The sequence below is a fragment of the Miscanthus floridulus genome, chromosome 10, assembly GCF_019320115.1.
Source record: "Miscanthus floridulus cultivar M001 chromosome 10, ASM1932011v1, whole genome shotgun sequence".
Classification (NCBI taxonomy): domain Eukaryota; kingdom Viridiplantae; phylum Streptophyta; class Magnoliopsida; order Poales; family Poaceae; genus Miscanthus; species Miscanthus floridulus.
The window spans coordinates 96,922,246-96,937,244 of record NC_089589.1 but is presented as its reverse complement, the minus strand read 5'-3'; the positions used below and the strand labels follow the sequence as shown (position 1 = coordinate 96,937,244).

Genomic DNA, 14,999 nt, shown 5'->3' with positions numbered 1-14,999 from the left:
TTGCAGTAATAAATATTTACGAGAATTTGTACTGAGAATTTTTTACAAGATTTTGCACTAAGAATAGTTACGAGAACTTACAGTAATATTTACGAGAAATATTTTGCACTGAGAATAGTTATGAGAACTTACCGTATATTTACGAGACATGTGGACAGTGAATATAGGTACTAAAATTGATGGTAAAATTTAGTTAGAATGATCAAATTTACCATAAACAGGAACATCAATTACTACTAAAACTAGCTAGAATGATCCGCACAATTCCGGTTGAAAGCAGGAACATCAATTACTAATTAAAATCACAAGAATCATGTAAACTTATGCATCTCGGTTTGAGATGCCTACTCAGACCAACAATGTGCATTGGTAAACGGGGCTGCGAAGGCAAAAAGAAAAGAAAAATAAACAATTGTTCACAGAAACAAAAGTTGCAGTGGGCATCAGTGAACCAAGTATGTACAGTGTAAAATTGACACATGGATAAGATAAATCACCTCCGTAGCCTCTCTACTAGCCTGATGTGGATCTGCATAGTAGAGACGAGCAGGCAGCTTCCCGGCGTGGATGTTTGGGGCCTCTGCAGCAGCCACTTCCGATGGAGGATCGGGGCCTCTCCAGCAGCCAAGAAGAGCAGCGGACTGCGCTAATCAGGATGCCATGGTAGGGGGCTGCAGTATAGAGGAAGCTGCAACGAAATTTGGGGGATATTCCTTCGTTTCTGGATCAATCCGGCATTGATACGGAGAAGCAGCCGGATCATATTCTTGCGCGGTGATCTCGGATTGTAGCAGGATGAAGGGCGTCGGTAAATCCGATCAGGGTCTTCAATGGCAGGCAGGTGCCGGGGGCGAGGGGAAGGGCGGCAGGAGCGGGGGGCGAGACGTGGGTGTGGGGGAAGAGGTGCGACGAAGAGGGCGGCGTCAGCGGCAGGCACCAGCTCGAGCGGTGAATGAGGATTCATTAATGATGATCGAGGGGAGCGGTGAATGAGGATCGAGGCGCTGGGACAACATGTGGTCGGACCGGATTTGCCCGGCGCGACATAGCGACCTGGCTACAAAATATCATATTACGTAGCAAGCTACACACACACACACATATATATATATATATATATATATATATATATATATATATATATATATATATATATATATATATATATATATATATATATATATATATATAATGGGTCCTCAAAAGAAGTCACATAGGTCGATATTTAATTTAACTATAGTAACATATGAATAGTATGAGTCATGGTATTTTTAAACATTTATTTATGTGGTTGCCAACAGGAGAAAAAACCATTATGGCTGTATTTTAACTTGATACAAGCTTAATAGGACATCTATTCATGTCATAATTTCTCATTAACATTTGACATTTTTCTCCCATTGCAACGCACGAGCATATTTGTTAGTTCGTCTAAAGGAAGAAAGATGAGTTTCAAAGGTGCTTGTGAGACAACAATAAGTGTTAGGAGGAATTCCTCAAAAAAAAAATATAGGCTTACAAACCTTCACCATCAAAGTAGAGTAAACGAATCTTAATATAGAATAGACAGGAAGGAAAAGGTTCAAACCACCACATCAAAAGTCAACCAACTACTTCTCTTGATAAACAACCAATTGCTAAAATCTAAAGAGAACTAAAAGATTTAACGAAGCAAACTCTCATTGGCCCTTTATCGATGCCAAATCGGATATCATGGAGCTAGGGAAGAAAAGAGACATTATTTCGATGCATCATTGTCGCTACCAGCTTGACAATGCTGCCATGAAACCAAACTTTAGATGAAAACAAAATCTATAAGAAATTAAATCTAGGAAAGAGGTGGGTCCTTGCTCCTTTGGCTGTGGGTGATGTCGTCATGAGAGGGAGAGAGGAGGGGACTGAGCAGTGGTGGTCGATAGGTTTATTGATGTCCAGCTTAGCTGATAATCTAATTCAAGAATCAAGATTCACTTGTGGGATTTCTTCCATTCAATTAGTTTGATGTTCTCTTACTACATGGATTATGAATGATTGTACCTGAAGTGACCAACTAAGGCTTAGCTGATTTTCTAATTCAAGAATCAAGATTCACTTGTGGGAGGTCTTTCAAAGTTTGATGTTCTCTTCCTATAGGGATGCATATTAGAAAATTTGATGTTCTCTTCCTACAGGGATGTCTATTAGAAAGCACTGAGAGGAAGGGTTATGGTAATCGAAGCAATCAATATGTGCTATAGATGGATATAAACACGGCAGAGTTTTCTTTAAATATTCGAGTACCTTATAAAGCTGATCACTGGTATGGTGAGGACACCAGCAGGAAGAAATACCTGACCGCATGAATAATTTGACGCAAAGCCCGTACAGAAAGATGAATTTGCTGTCCTCTTGCCTAAAAGGCAAATTTAGATCAATATATAAGTACCCAAATTCAATGGCGTTGCCAAAATCCATGTTCCATATTTGAAGCGGTTCTTCCTCTCTTATGATATAATAGAAAAATAAAATAAAAATACTAATCTCTCCCGCTGAGCCCCCTTTCTCCTGTCCATAGAGGAACAAAAATGTAAGAATACCAACAGTTTATCACAAAAGAAAAAAGATGGCGTAGTGCAAAACTGCAAGCATTACAGCAACGCCAAAGCTCTCCCAGTGAGATTTAGCCTCAAAGAAGGCCATCGGATATTGGGCGAAACAATTATTCACTGCAAATCGATTTCTAAAAATAACTGTACAAATCAACTTAATAAAAAATAGCATTCTGCCTTCATCTTTATTCCAGCCAAACACTCACACTTTCGCAGCAAAGATCAACGATGAGGATAAGCTATATCCTGTTCCTTCGCCGCTATTATTTAAGCTAACAAACCAGCGGGGGCAGCCAATCTATGTACGCACAGCGTATGCCACACAGATGATGTGAAGATCAGCGCAGATGAGGACTGGTTGTGATCAATAAGCCTTGCCATCGCAACATGCAACCTGGACGAAAAGGCTCAGCTGCTTGCAGCTATGGGCTCAGTGGCTTTCATCAGCCATTGCTTCTCCTGCTCGTTCAGATGAGGCTCCAAGATCTTCCGGCAGTCTGAGTGGTATGTGTTTACCCAGTCGATCTCAACAGGAGTCAGAAGCTTGGTGTCTATCAGTTTGGTCTGGTACGGAGCCTGCACATACACAGACAAAAACAAAGAAGGAATTCATCAATAGCCAATAACACAAATGATGCACTGCATTGTATTTTTAACAAACAGATGAATGCAGCATTTCTTTGGGAACACAAATATCACTAGTTTGTAATGAGTGAGAGGTGATGCAAACCTCGCACTTGAGGCCCACGTTTAAAACAAGAGAAACAAACTAAGGGATTGCTTCCAATCTAGCAAAACCAGGCTAAGCAGGGGTAAAGTGAGCTGATTACCGGTGAAATGATTAACGACTTGATACACACACAAACGAAACTTCCTAAAGATCTAAACCTAATGTTGGTTTTTCCTCCCAAGTTCCTCTGGATATATCCATTTCATATAAATTTCTAAGTATATGCTTCTTCGTTCCATTGACACATAGGAATCTCTGTTTCTATGACACTAACATTACTACAAAATCCCTCGACATTTTCCTTTGTTTCAAATAGGTTCTGAGGTTAACTAGAATGCCTCGACATCTTTAGGAAGATTTCATTAAAAAATGCTCCTGATTAGAGATATATGGTTTCTAGTTAACCCTGAACCTTCGGAAAGCTGTGTATCCATTAATGTATCAATTGTATATAGCATATGAATTTCATCGAACACTAAGGGCGTGTTTGTTTCCCTGGACGTTCCCAGCCTGATCGGACGGGGAGAGCCAAGCTGCCAGGGGACAGGCCCAGCAGGTGCAACACCTGCTTGTTTGGTTCTATTTCTCTGCAGAGCCAGGCTGGTTAGAGATCCTGTTTGTTTGCCTGGACAGTGGTATATGGTCACCTTGCAGCAAGATGTGGTAGAGTTACCCCCAATTTTTTTCCTCTCTCTTCTCTCAGACATTTCTACGAACAGGTTGAAGGCACACGCCGTTCATGGCTGCAGCCTTGCCGCCGTAGTCCACCCTTCAGTTCCTGTATTTCAGACCTCAGGAGCTCAGAGCCTCAGACGCGCGTGCTGCCTGCATTTGCAGAGAAAGAAGCCGCCGCCGACCCGGAGAAGACCCTGCGCGAGGTGACAGACAACCTGGGCGGGCACATGCCCGCAGAGTACCTGGACGTGGTGCGCCTCTCCGACCACGGCAACCTCTCGTGGGCGCCGCTCCTGTACCGAAACCCAGTGTCCGTGCTCCTGGGCGCGGCGGCGCGCAGGCCCGTGACAGTGGCCGGCGACGCGTTCCACCCCATGACGCCCGACATGGCGCAGGGTGGGTGCTCCGCGCTTGAGGACGCGGTGGTGCTCGCCGTGCGCCTTGGCCGCCCCGCGTTCGGCCCTGAGAGCCTCGCCTTCGACCACCGCGGCGAGTCTCCTTCACGGACAGCAGCGCCACGTCTACTTCACGGACAGCCTTGCCGCCACAGTCCATGGCCGCATCTCCTTCATCCTCCACGTCACTGAGCGCGACCGCGACGGCCGCACCAGCTCCGTCGCCTCCACCACCACGTCCCCGTCCCCGTCCCCGTCCCCGCGCAAGAACGACGCCGCCGACGCCGGGCCGCTCGTGGTCCGGACCACCGGGGCCGAGCTCACTCACTGCTACGTCGAGCAGGGCGCCGTGGGGGGTGGGAGATGTGCGGTGGGTGAGGGAAACAGACTTGGGAGGTGAAGGGAACCGTCGCTGCCGCACCGAGCCAGCCGGGCTCTGGAGAAACGAAGGGGAGGGGCGTTTCCCCCGGGGCTGGCTCCCAGCTGCTTTAAGCAGCGTGCTGGCCAGGCCCAAAACGTGTCCAGGCAAACAAACATGGCCCCCTGCAGCCCACGAGCCTGCATCTGGTCCTCGTCTAGGCAAACAAACACGCCCTAAAAATCTAATCCAAAACTAGGCAGGAGACTAAATGGAGAACAAAAGCACTTCAGAGAATTAATAAAAGTGACGTGGGTATAAGATCATGTAACAGTAATATTGAGCATGAGTGCATGACTTGAATATAGTCAGGTACTCTAGTCACATCGAAGAAAGAAATCAAAGAATAAATGCTTACCCATGTTATATGTTCAAATGCCAAATAACCCTTATCTCCAAAATTAAATTTAGCATTGGCCTCTTTGCAAATAAGTACATTCTCCAATCTTATACCAAAGCTCCCATCTTCATAATAACCAGGCTCTACAAGATTATGCAATTGTGAGTAAACTTGACAGCAAACCATAAATAATTTAAACAAATTTGTAGCTAGATATCTACTGACCATCTGTCACAGTCATTGATGCTTGCAACGGTACATTTCGAGCAGAAGGTCTGAAGCTAATTAGATGAGGACCTGCTTCCACAGCAAGAAATGAGTTACTTCATCATTCTAGAGCAGTTACACAATTAGATGAACTGAGACAATATAAGGGGAAACAGTCATTCGGACCTTCATGCACATTCAAATAAGATCCAATTCCATGGCCTGTACCATGCCGATAGTCAAGTCCCTCTCTCCAGAGTGGAGCTCGTGAAAGAATATCAAGAGCATGCCCTGCAAATTTAAGGAATTCAGTATAGCAAAATTACTTATGAGACATCCATCACAGTTCAGACTGGATGATTATGACTTTTTGTTAGAAATGCAGTTAGGCTGTGTTGTATTGTATATCGGCCCTTTGGCCCACGAGTACTATGCTGCACCAGCCAATGAGTCGTATGCACTTAGTGATTGGTGATAGGGATATCTGGTGATGGTCCAGTTTCTAAACTTAACCCTAGACAGCATTTCCTATATATGCATGTACAATCTACTAATCCTTTATGCCGATGTACTACACCCTCCCCCCCCCCCCCCCCCCCCCCCCCCCCCCAAAAAAAAACCCCACTCTGCTGCACCCAACGCCTCTGCGTCTTCCCTGCCCATGGCCAGGGATGACGAGAGAGTGCGCCTGGCCTCTGCACGCAAGGAAGCAGATTGTGTGGCATCCGCGGCATGTGAATGCACCACCGCCGAAGTACACACACGGCACATCAAAGCTACGCACAATTGTGATGCTGCTGCAGCGCGAGCGTGTGTCGAAGCCGATGAACGTGATGCTGCCACCACCAAACTCAAGCGCAAGGCTGCTGCCGCTCGGCAACAGTATCATCCTCAACATCAACTCCAACAACAAGCACTGGCACAGCCAGTTCCATCTTCACACCCATTCTCCCGTTCAACGCACGTCCTGGGCGACGACCCTGATCCAGCGTTGCCGGATCGGGCATCTATGGGCTATATGTCATCCTCTCCTAGGTATATGGCACCATCTCCACCGACATCGTCGAGAAGGTGATGGACCCCGCACCACCATGCGCAATGTTTGGCTCACCCTCAAGCATCAGTTCATCACAACGGGGAGATTCACACTCTCTACCACGACGCTGAGATTAGGAACTTCATTCAGGGCAATCTATCTGTCACTGAACATTTTTGACGGTTCAAGAGCATGGCTGATGCTCAGTAACCTCAGCGAACACGTACGGCTCCTCAACATCATTCACGGCCTCAACAGGACGTTCTCCTCCATTGGTCCACAGCTCCGACATGCGCGCCCCTTCCCCACATTCCTCGAGGCATGGGCAGACCTCCTTGAAGAACTCAGGAATCAGGATGACACATGACAAATCGTCCCTCTATGTCCCCTCTGCCTATGTCGCCACCACTGCCAACAACTCCCTTGCTGACCTCCCAGTAGCGCCAACACCCAACCCCAGGGGCTCCTCTCCCTCTGGGGGTACACCCAGCAAGCTGCCCAACCCCCAATTCGAAATGGGGCTAGCGTAGACGACACGATGGTCGAGGTGGTCAGGGCAGCAGCACACTGTTCGCTGGCTCAAGGTACATCACCAAAGGTGTGTCCACGGGCCGCACCTACCTTGTGGATGAGGCTTCCAGGCCCTCCTACAACCCATGGGCAGGCTCCATTCAGATGTTGGCCAGCGCCCCAGCCCATGCCCCCCTGGCCCATGTGCTCCTACGCTGGCCCAGCAGCAGCAGGCCCAGAAGCATATAGCGCATCTACAGCAGCAGCGCCAGGGTAGATTGCTTAGTGGTTGGTGATAGGCAAGGATATGGTCCTGTTTCTATAAACTTAACCATCGACATCCTTGCCTATATTATATATGCATGTACCTCGTACCCTCATAGTCAATCTACTAATCCTTCGTGCCATATTCTCACCTAGACTTTCGTTGAATTATACCTATAAAAGGAAATTGCTGCATATACATTGGTTTTAGGAGTATTTGATATAAAATAACTTAATACAGTGTTGAGCACACATACACACAAAGATCAGGCCAATCAATTTATTTGTATGAGATATGAATTATATCTAAGCTCCTTTGTTACTCGAATGCCAACTGTGAAGTAATGGTTATTTTAAGTTTGTAGTAAACCGCTAAAACCATGGCAAAACAACCATAAATATGTGACTTCATCAATATTACAGCCATGTTTCTCTAACAGTTCTGCAGATAGTTTCTTGCATGGATATGATTAAAGAGCCAAACAAACTAACCTGTTGTCCCATTAGGAAACACAGCAATGTCTAGTGCGATGTGGCCTTTCAAGACCTATTTCCAACATTAAGCAATTCAGTATTGGAATCAACCACAGGGAACAAAGTGAATAAAAACTAAAAGTGGAAATAAATCTAACATGAATTTTAATAAATTCAGGCATCATGGTGAAGTTCATTGTAAAGACAGATACGAAAAAAACATAAAAAAGATAGCTGGTTGATTCAGCTATATTGCTAACTTTTTAGAAAACATAAGAAAAACAAGAGACGGAGAGAGGCTTTCGGAGTAAGAAAAACTGGTGTGGTACTGTAAATCCTTCATTTCTTATCCCCAGTCTGTCAGAAACTGATGTTTTATTGAAACTGGTGGGCTTAGTGAAAGAATAATACAATTACTGTGGTAAATGAAACTATATATGGCTGAAGTAATGATGGGAGAAAAATACTTACTCAAAAGATAGCACTTACTGCTGTGTAGCATGACTTCTCATGTTCTGAGGGTCTACCAAAATGTACAGTTCTTGTAATGTCGGTTGTACCATCCAGGTACTGCATGTACACCATAACGAAATAAGTCAGCAGATTCAAAGAGATCCAATAACATAAAGCGACAGTTAAGGACTAAATATACTTAACCTGTGCCCCAGAGTCACAAAGATATATTTTATCAGCATCCATTTCTGAACATGTGCTTGCTTCAGGTTTATAGTGAATAATTGCTGCATTTGGTCCCACAGATGAAATTGTAGGAAAACTCAAACCTTTAAAGTTCTGCAGGAATATTGTAATTTGTCACATATTGCAGTGCATCAAGTGACTGAAGGCAAAAATGTTCACTAGCCTTTACAAAGCAATTCATTTTAGATTCAGCAGGAATATTTTAAGTTGTCACACATTGCAGTGCATCAAGTGACTGAAGGCAAAAATGTTCACTAGCCTTTACAAAGCAATTCATTTAGATAGTCATATAACATCAAAAGATATGAGAATAAAGTTCAACACCAATGCTTTGCTTTTATTTTACTGAATAGAAAATATCCATAATAAACGAAGACAAATGAAGCCAAGAAAAAGTTTTGTGATTTATCGTTGACTCCGAACACGAACAGAGACAGCTAAAGTACTGGAACCCAGTGTTAGCAAATTCTACAAATACTACTGAAGTGATACCTGTTGGGTCACTTCCAGGTTCCATAGTTGTGAGCAGTAACAGCAACCATAGCAGATTTAAATGAAACATCTAGGCAATTAATTTAACTAAGCTTTAAGAAATGATGTTGCTGTAGCATACCTCTTTTGTTGCACGGAAGCCTTCAAGTTTGTCACTCACAGACACCTCAGTAAGTTTGGTTGGTCTACAGACAGAAAAGATATTCAAACATTATAAAACAACTGAATTTCGATTCGAGTCTGACACACAAATGTACAATAATGAAAATGTACATTGGAGTCTTGTAAAAAAGATTTTTTTTAAAAAAAAAACAAATGGTGCATAAGCAAGCAAATCTAATGGTATGTATGCATTTGTAGGCAAGAGCTCCACATGATAGATAATATGCTGCCCAAAACAAACCAGTGCAATATAATAAGATAAACTCACAGATTTTCCTTTTTGTGTGACCCTTTTATCTCACTGAAATAACCAGAAGCTCCATAGTTCTCCTGCATCTGAATTTGTAGGGGGAAAAGAACATCAGAACTAGTATGGAACAACTATTACGTTACAGAGGATAATTAGTAACCTTGCGAAATGAGATGTCCTTTGAAAAATGCAAATAAAGCTGGTAATACCAGAAGAGTACAGATGCAAAACATTTTCAGGTATATATGAAATTCAAATATCTGTTCAGCAATATTTCAGTATGATGAGACATTAATCTATGCAGACCTGATTATCCAGCCAAGCAAGGTATTGTACAACAGCGGCACCATCTCGAATATGCGCCTTCCTCAATCCATCCAGTTCTGTGGTGTTCTACAGCATTGTTGCAAAGAAGAAAATTTGAGGAAACAAAATACTAAATTCCAAGAGTTATAGTTTCAAAAGCTAATTATCTGTGGATCATAAATGAAAAGGAAAGAAAGTGCAAAATACAAAATCAATTCGTTGTGATGCATTGTGCAAATACTATGTTTCTATTCTTCCATAAATGAAGCTTTCAAAATGGGATTGAGTACCAGCAATTATATCACATCACATATAGTAATGTTCTTTCTTATTTTTGTTTTGAACAATACTGTATTAATACACACCTTTAATACCAAATACAGATGATCTTAAAAAAAATTCAAAGTTACACAGAATGAGCTCTAAAGTGACATGTATTTGAGAATGGAATGTCAATTTATAGTTTTTTATCAGCTAGAAATTGCTACTATATAAGTGATCACTGCAGTTTCTAAGAAGTCCTAACATATGGGCTGTTCGGCTGGCTGGCCAGCCCCCTCACGAATCACTGTTCACGTAAACAGTGATTTCAGCCAGAACAGTATTTTTCTCTCACAACAATCAGCTGGAACAGTATTTTGGCTTATTTTTCAGTCCTGCCGAACAGGCCCATAAAGCATTTGTTCAGTGATGTATCATTTCTTTGCCAGAATAGATAGTTGTTTACTATGATCTTCAACCTAACTTAGCAGAATTTATAGCATGGCATATTGGGACATAGTTTCTGTGTGATTAATGATTGTAATATTTTACTAAAAAATATTTCAAGTGAGATAGTTACATTTCCCATAAGTAATGTTTTGCTCTCTTCAATTTCGACTTCCATAATCTGTAATCATTCTGATCTAACAAGAAAAGTCGGATTTGTGATAAATAACTAAGTATAGTACTCAAGTATTGAAAGTTTCACAGATGCTTTTCCACACAAATTCGTATTGACACTACTACACTAGCACATGAGAGAAGAAAGCAAATTCACCTTAACAGCCTTTGGAAGGGCAATTGGTGATTGCAGCGTCAAAACTAGATGTGGACTCAACTTTGAGTAGAGTGCAAGGCAACATAAGCCAGAATCAATCCAAATTTTTGAACTCTCCACCTCATTCATATCCTTTTCCACATGCACAGAACTTTGTAGCTTGCCAGATGCAAGCAAACTTGCATCAGATTGAACAGTTTCATACTCTCTTATTTCGATACCATTTCCAGACATGTACTTCTGAACCTGCATTATAGAAGAATCACATAACAAATATATTACATTACATAAACTACAAAACCATGCATATGAACACTATAACATGATAGTCATTAGAAAAAGGATATGTCCTTGGTTAATTAACTGACCTCGACAGTTACTTTTCTCTTATCAACATAAAAGAAAGCACTGTGTAATGTTACAATAGCATAAGAGTGAACCACTGGGCTATAATCCACATCACTTCCTCGGATGTTGTACAGCCAAGCAACCTAAGAAACCATTACACAACCAATAAGAGTAAACCACTGGGCTATAAAGGAAATTATAACCACTGTAACTCCCACAAAAAATTTGAAATTGAACAACTTCAATAGAATGTAAGTACCTCATCAAGAGCAGTTATTATAATGGCAGTAGCTTTTTCCTGTACAAGCTTTTCTCTTAGTTCCTTTATCTTTTCTGGTACACTACGCCCTGCAAATTCTACTGGGTGTACAATTACAGGCCTAGGTTCAACTAGCGGGCGATCCTTCCATACTTCATCCACGAAGTCAAAAGAAAGCTGAAACAAAGTCTGGTGCTTCTTTGAAAATGCGTGCTCATATCTTTGAGCCGAATCAACAGAGATGCACCATGGATTGATTCCAATGACAGCTTCATCAGCCAGATTCTGATAGCACAACAACATTCTACAGATTAGCCAGGACAGTAGTATTCCACACAGAAGATCAAAAATATTACTCGATCACCAAAACAATTTAAAAAAAATTCTCACAACACACTGGAAAACCTTAAGTAGCTACATTAAATTCAAAAAGATGGGAACAAAGTTAAGGTTTTAACAGTGTCAACATTTTATCTAACTTTGGGAGAAATAACTGCCAGCAGTTAAATATCAAATTACTTCCACTCACATATAAAAAAGCAGTTAAAGGCGGAAATTCAAATCTATTCATATACAAAAAAAAAGTATATCTTAGTGGTATCCCCACAAAGGTTTACGTTCAAAAAAAGAAAGGTGAGCAAGGAAGCCATATTTGTATTTCTCAACAACAATAGCATGGACAAGTTCAAAACCAAAGATAAAGCACAATCATTGCCATGTTCATGTGACCAATGCTTTTATGTTGAACTTTAGAAGGTCATCACAAATTTGCTGCATAAGGAAAGCCACTGCTTACATCAGCTATCCATGCTTCAACTGGTGGGTCTTCTCCCATGCGCATAAGTTCCCAATGATCGCTCAGTTGCTGTGTCGCCTGCAAGAAGTAGCGTCCATCTGTCCACAACAATGCCTCTTTCATGGTAATAAGAGCCAAGCCTGTTTAAAATTCAATACGCACACTAACTCAGAAACCAACGCAACAACCAACAAAGTGTTTAGCTCAGCCAAATGCTAACACAAAGTACAAATCAATCACATAACATAGAAGACTAGAGGAGGTTGCTCCATGTTCACGTCCAGCTGCGGACTTGTCATAATAATAGATAGTGAGACAGATACATTCTTGTGCCCAAATCAATCATTAATTTACTTTATTGCTCCTCCAGTAACAAATAGTTCATTTGAACAATGACACACTATTTTATAACAGAATATAACTATCAAATTCTATAAATTTTTACTATGGAAGCACCTTTCAAGCAAAGTCGAAACATATAACTTTCATGTTTACAAAGTCCAAAAGTTTAAGTCTTGTGCAAAATGTCAAGAATTTTGTTACCAGAGGTAGCATCTTTGTTGAAAGCTTGAGGAAATACTAGTTTCCCTTCTGGCAGCATATGAATATAATCAAAATCATTTCGCTTACAAAGTTCTTTTTGGGGAAAAATATTATATGTTTATATGCAAAGAAAGCACAAAGAAAGAAATAGAAAAATAATATTCTTGGTCATATAATCTACATTTAATAAATTACAGAATCAAGGTAGCACTCAAATGTGGGAACATGGCACCCCAATGGCTGAATAGCCTACCATGTAAATTGGAACTTCGAACATTAGTCCCTTCAGTGCTGTGTATGTGGGAAGTGAACACAAGAACATTCAAATTTATCATAAAATGATTACATGAAGAGAAAAAAAACACTCCACTGGTTATCCATTGCATCTTTATATGGAGTTGTCTCTAAAAAAACTACTATTCAACTGTAAATGCAATTTATTTATATATTTAACATCTACCCAAGATGAGGTTTCCTTTCTGCCAAACACTAACACATAATCCCCAACATAACCAGTTGTCCCATGCTGACTCCTTTAGTGACAAAAAAATCTAAAACTATCCTTGATTGCTCCAAAGGTTTCATAGTATTTGAATTTGTATGCTACAACCTTGAGAAGAAATATGCATACAAAACCAAATTGTACAAGCCTGTAGAGGATTTTTTTTATGAGGCTATTTGAGATTCATATAAAACTTGTTGTATTAGCTGATCTGTAATTTCTGCAACTAAAAGCTAGCAGAAATGCAGAATCAGTTCATACTGCAGAAATCAGAAGCCCCATTGTGGCCACACTGCCACAAGGATGGAACAATTTGCAGAACTTCATTGCGAAAGAGCTAACCTATCAAGAATAACATGGCAGAAGCACAATCATAGCTTGTCATGTCATGCTAAGTTCTAACTTTTTTTAAAAAAGCTTGTGCCTGGTTTTTTTTCCTTACTGCTTCCACAAATACAGCATGTATCACAAATACCAATTTTGCCTTAAGAGCTAATCCAAGTACCTAACCATACCACAATCACATGAACCTAATTATATTATAAGTAGAAAAATAGGAAGGACATGATTCTCTCAAATATAAACTAGGCGATCGATGGATGAATTCAGTCAGCACGCACCAGCGCTCCCTGTGAACCCGGAGATGAACTGCCGCCGCTTGTCCTGCTCCGACACGTACTCGCTCTGCACAAACAATCCATAGCCATCATCAGTCCGCAGAACGATCAGATCAAAAACAAAACCCTAACGCTAGCCCAGCGGACCCCCAAACCGGAGATCCGATCCACCCCCGATCTGCGCGGGCGGGGGACAGTGGCGCGGCACGGACCTGGTGGGCGTCCTCGGAGGGGACGACCAGCGCGTGGAGCGGCGGCGAGTGGGCCGCCATCAGCGCGCGAATCGCGTCCAGATGCTCGTCCCTCGGCGGCGCCATTGTTTCGTCCGCCGGCGCCGCCGCAATCCGCACTCTTTCCTCCGCTGGGCTGGTGCTGAAAGCGGAGCAGTTTGTTGGAGTAGCTTTCTGACGGGAGAAACGGAACGGAAAATAATATCTCCTCGGGACGCACAATGGAAAGCCGTCGGCCTGATCTTTCAGCCGTGGATTTTTGGAAAAAGTCTACTTAACCCCCACCTATCATATTTGGTCTACTTCACCCCTTCAACTATGAAACCGTCTGTTTTACCCCCTGAATTATCTAAAACCGTCTGTTTTACCCGTGGGGCGGTTTTCAGCGGCGGGTTGATACAGTAACAGCGGGTTGCAACAGTGACGGCGGGGTTGCTATAGTACCGTGCTTTGAATTTTCTTTTTTTTTATTTATTTTTGGTGAATTTTTAAAAAATCATAGTAAATCATAGAAAAATCATACAATGAAAAATCTAATTTTATTGGACTCCACATGAGTAGATCTATATAGTGAATATATAATACGGTATACTTTAGTACAAAATTTTTACTGTAGCCTTAGATTAATTGGAAAATCCAATTTTGTCTGTAATTAATTAGAATTTATCTATAACTAAGTTATACATAGTCCAATAAGTACGAAATTTTTACTATAGTTTAAGCATACAATAATTAGCGTACCATAAAAATTTCACCACAATCGGACCACAATTTCACTGTAGCAAACCCGCTGTTACTGTAGCAAAACCGCCGCTGAAAACCGCTCAAGGCATCCTCATAGTTGGGGAGGTGAAGTAGACCAAGTATGATAGGTGGGGAGGTTAAGTAGACTTTTTCCGTGGATTTTTCGATGGCAAGGGTTGGTTTTTCTTTCTTTTCCCCCCAAGGCGGAGTGGAGTGAAGGCATGGGTGCTTAAGTGGCAATCTAACGAGTTGGAGTTGGAGTTGGAATTGGAGGCCTCCTCACAGACGGTCAACCATCAGCCGGCCCACTAACCCGGGAGGTGGGCATGATGACGCGTGCAAATAATGTCTGAGGTCTTTCCTACTCGATTACCT

The 14,999-nt window shown here is 42.0% G+C and overlaps 2 protein-coding genes across 2 annotated transcripts; one reads left to right on the top strand and one right to left on the bottom strand.

Moving 5' to 3' along the window:
- Window positions 1-2,395: 2,395 nt before the first annotated feature.
- LOC136486884 (aminopeptidase P1) lies at window positions 2,396-14,114 on the bottom strand. The gene is made up of 16 exons (XM_066483946.1): window positions 13,863-14,114; window positions 13,654-13,717; window positions 11,989-12,128; window positions 11,193-11,477; window positions 10,954-11,076; window positions 10,586-10,831; window positions 9,547-9,633; window positions 9,259-9,326; window positions 8,950-9,013; window positions 8,295-8,429; window positions 8,127-8,207; window positions 7,656-7,710; window positions 5,540-5,644; window positions 5,372-5,443; window positions 5,165-5,289; window positions 2,396-3,164 (listed from the first exon to the last, which is right to left on the bottom strand). The coding sequence occupies exons 1-16, from the start codon at window positions 13,965-13,967 to the stop codon at window positions 2,997-2,999; spliced, it is 1,923 nt and encodes a 640-aa protein (XP_066340043.1). The 5' UTR covers window positions 13,968-14,114; the 3' UTR covers window positions 2,396-2,996.
- On the top strand, window positions 3,958-5,156 carry LOC136487233 (uncharacterized). Its single transcript, XM_066484355.1, has 2 exons — window positions 3,958-3,981; window positions 4,038-5,156. Exons 1-2 carry the CDS (start codon window positions 3,958-3,960, stop codon window positions 4,578-4,580), a joined length of 567 nt encoding a protein of 188 aa, XP_066340452.1. The 3' UTR covers window positions 4,581-5,156.
- Window positions 14,115-14,999: the final 885 nt, after the last annotated feature.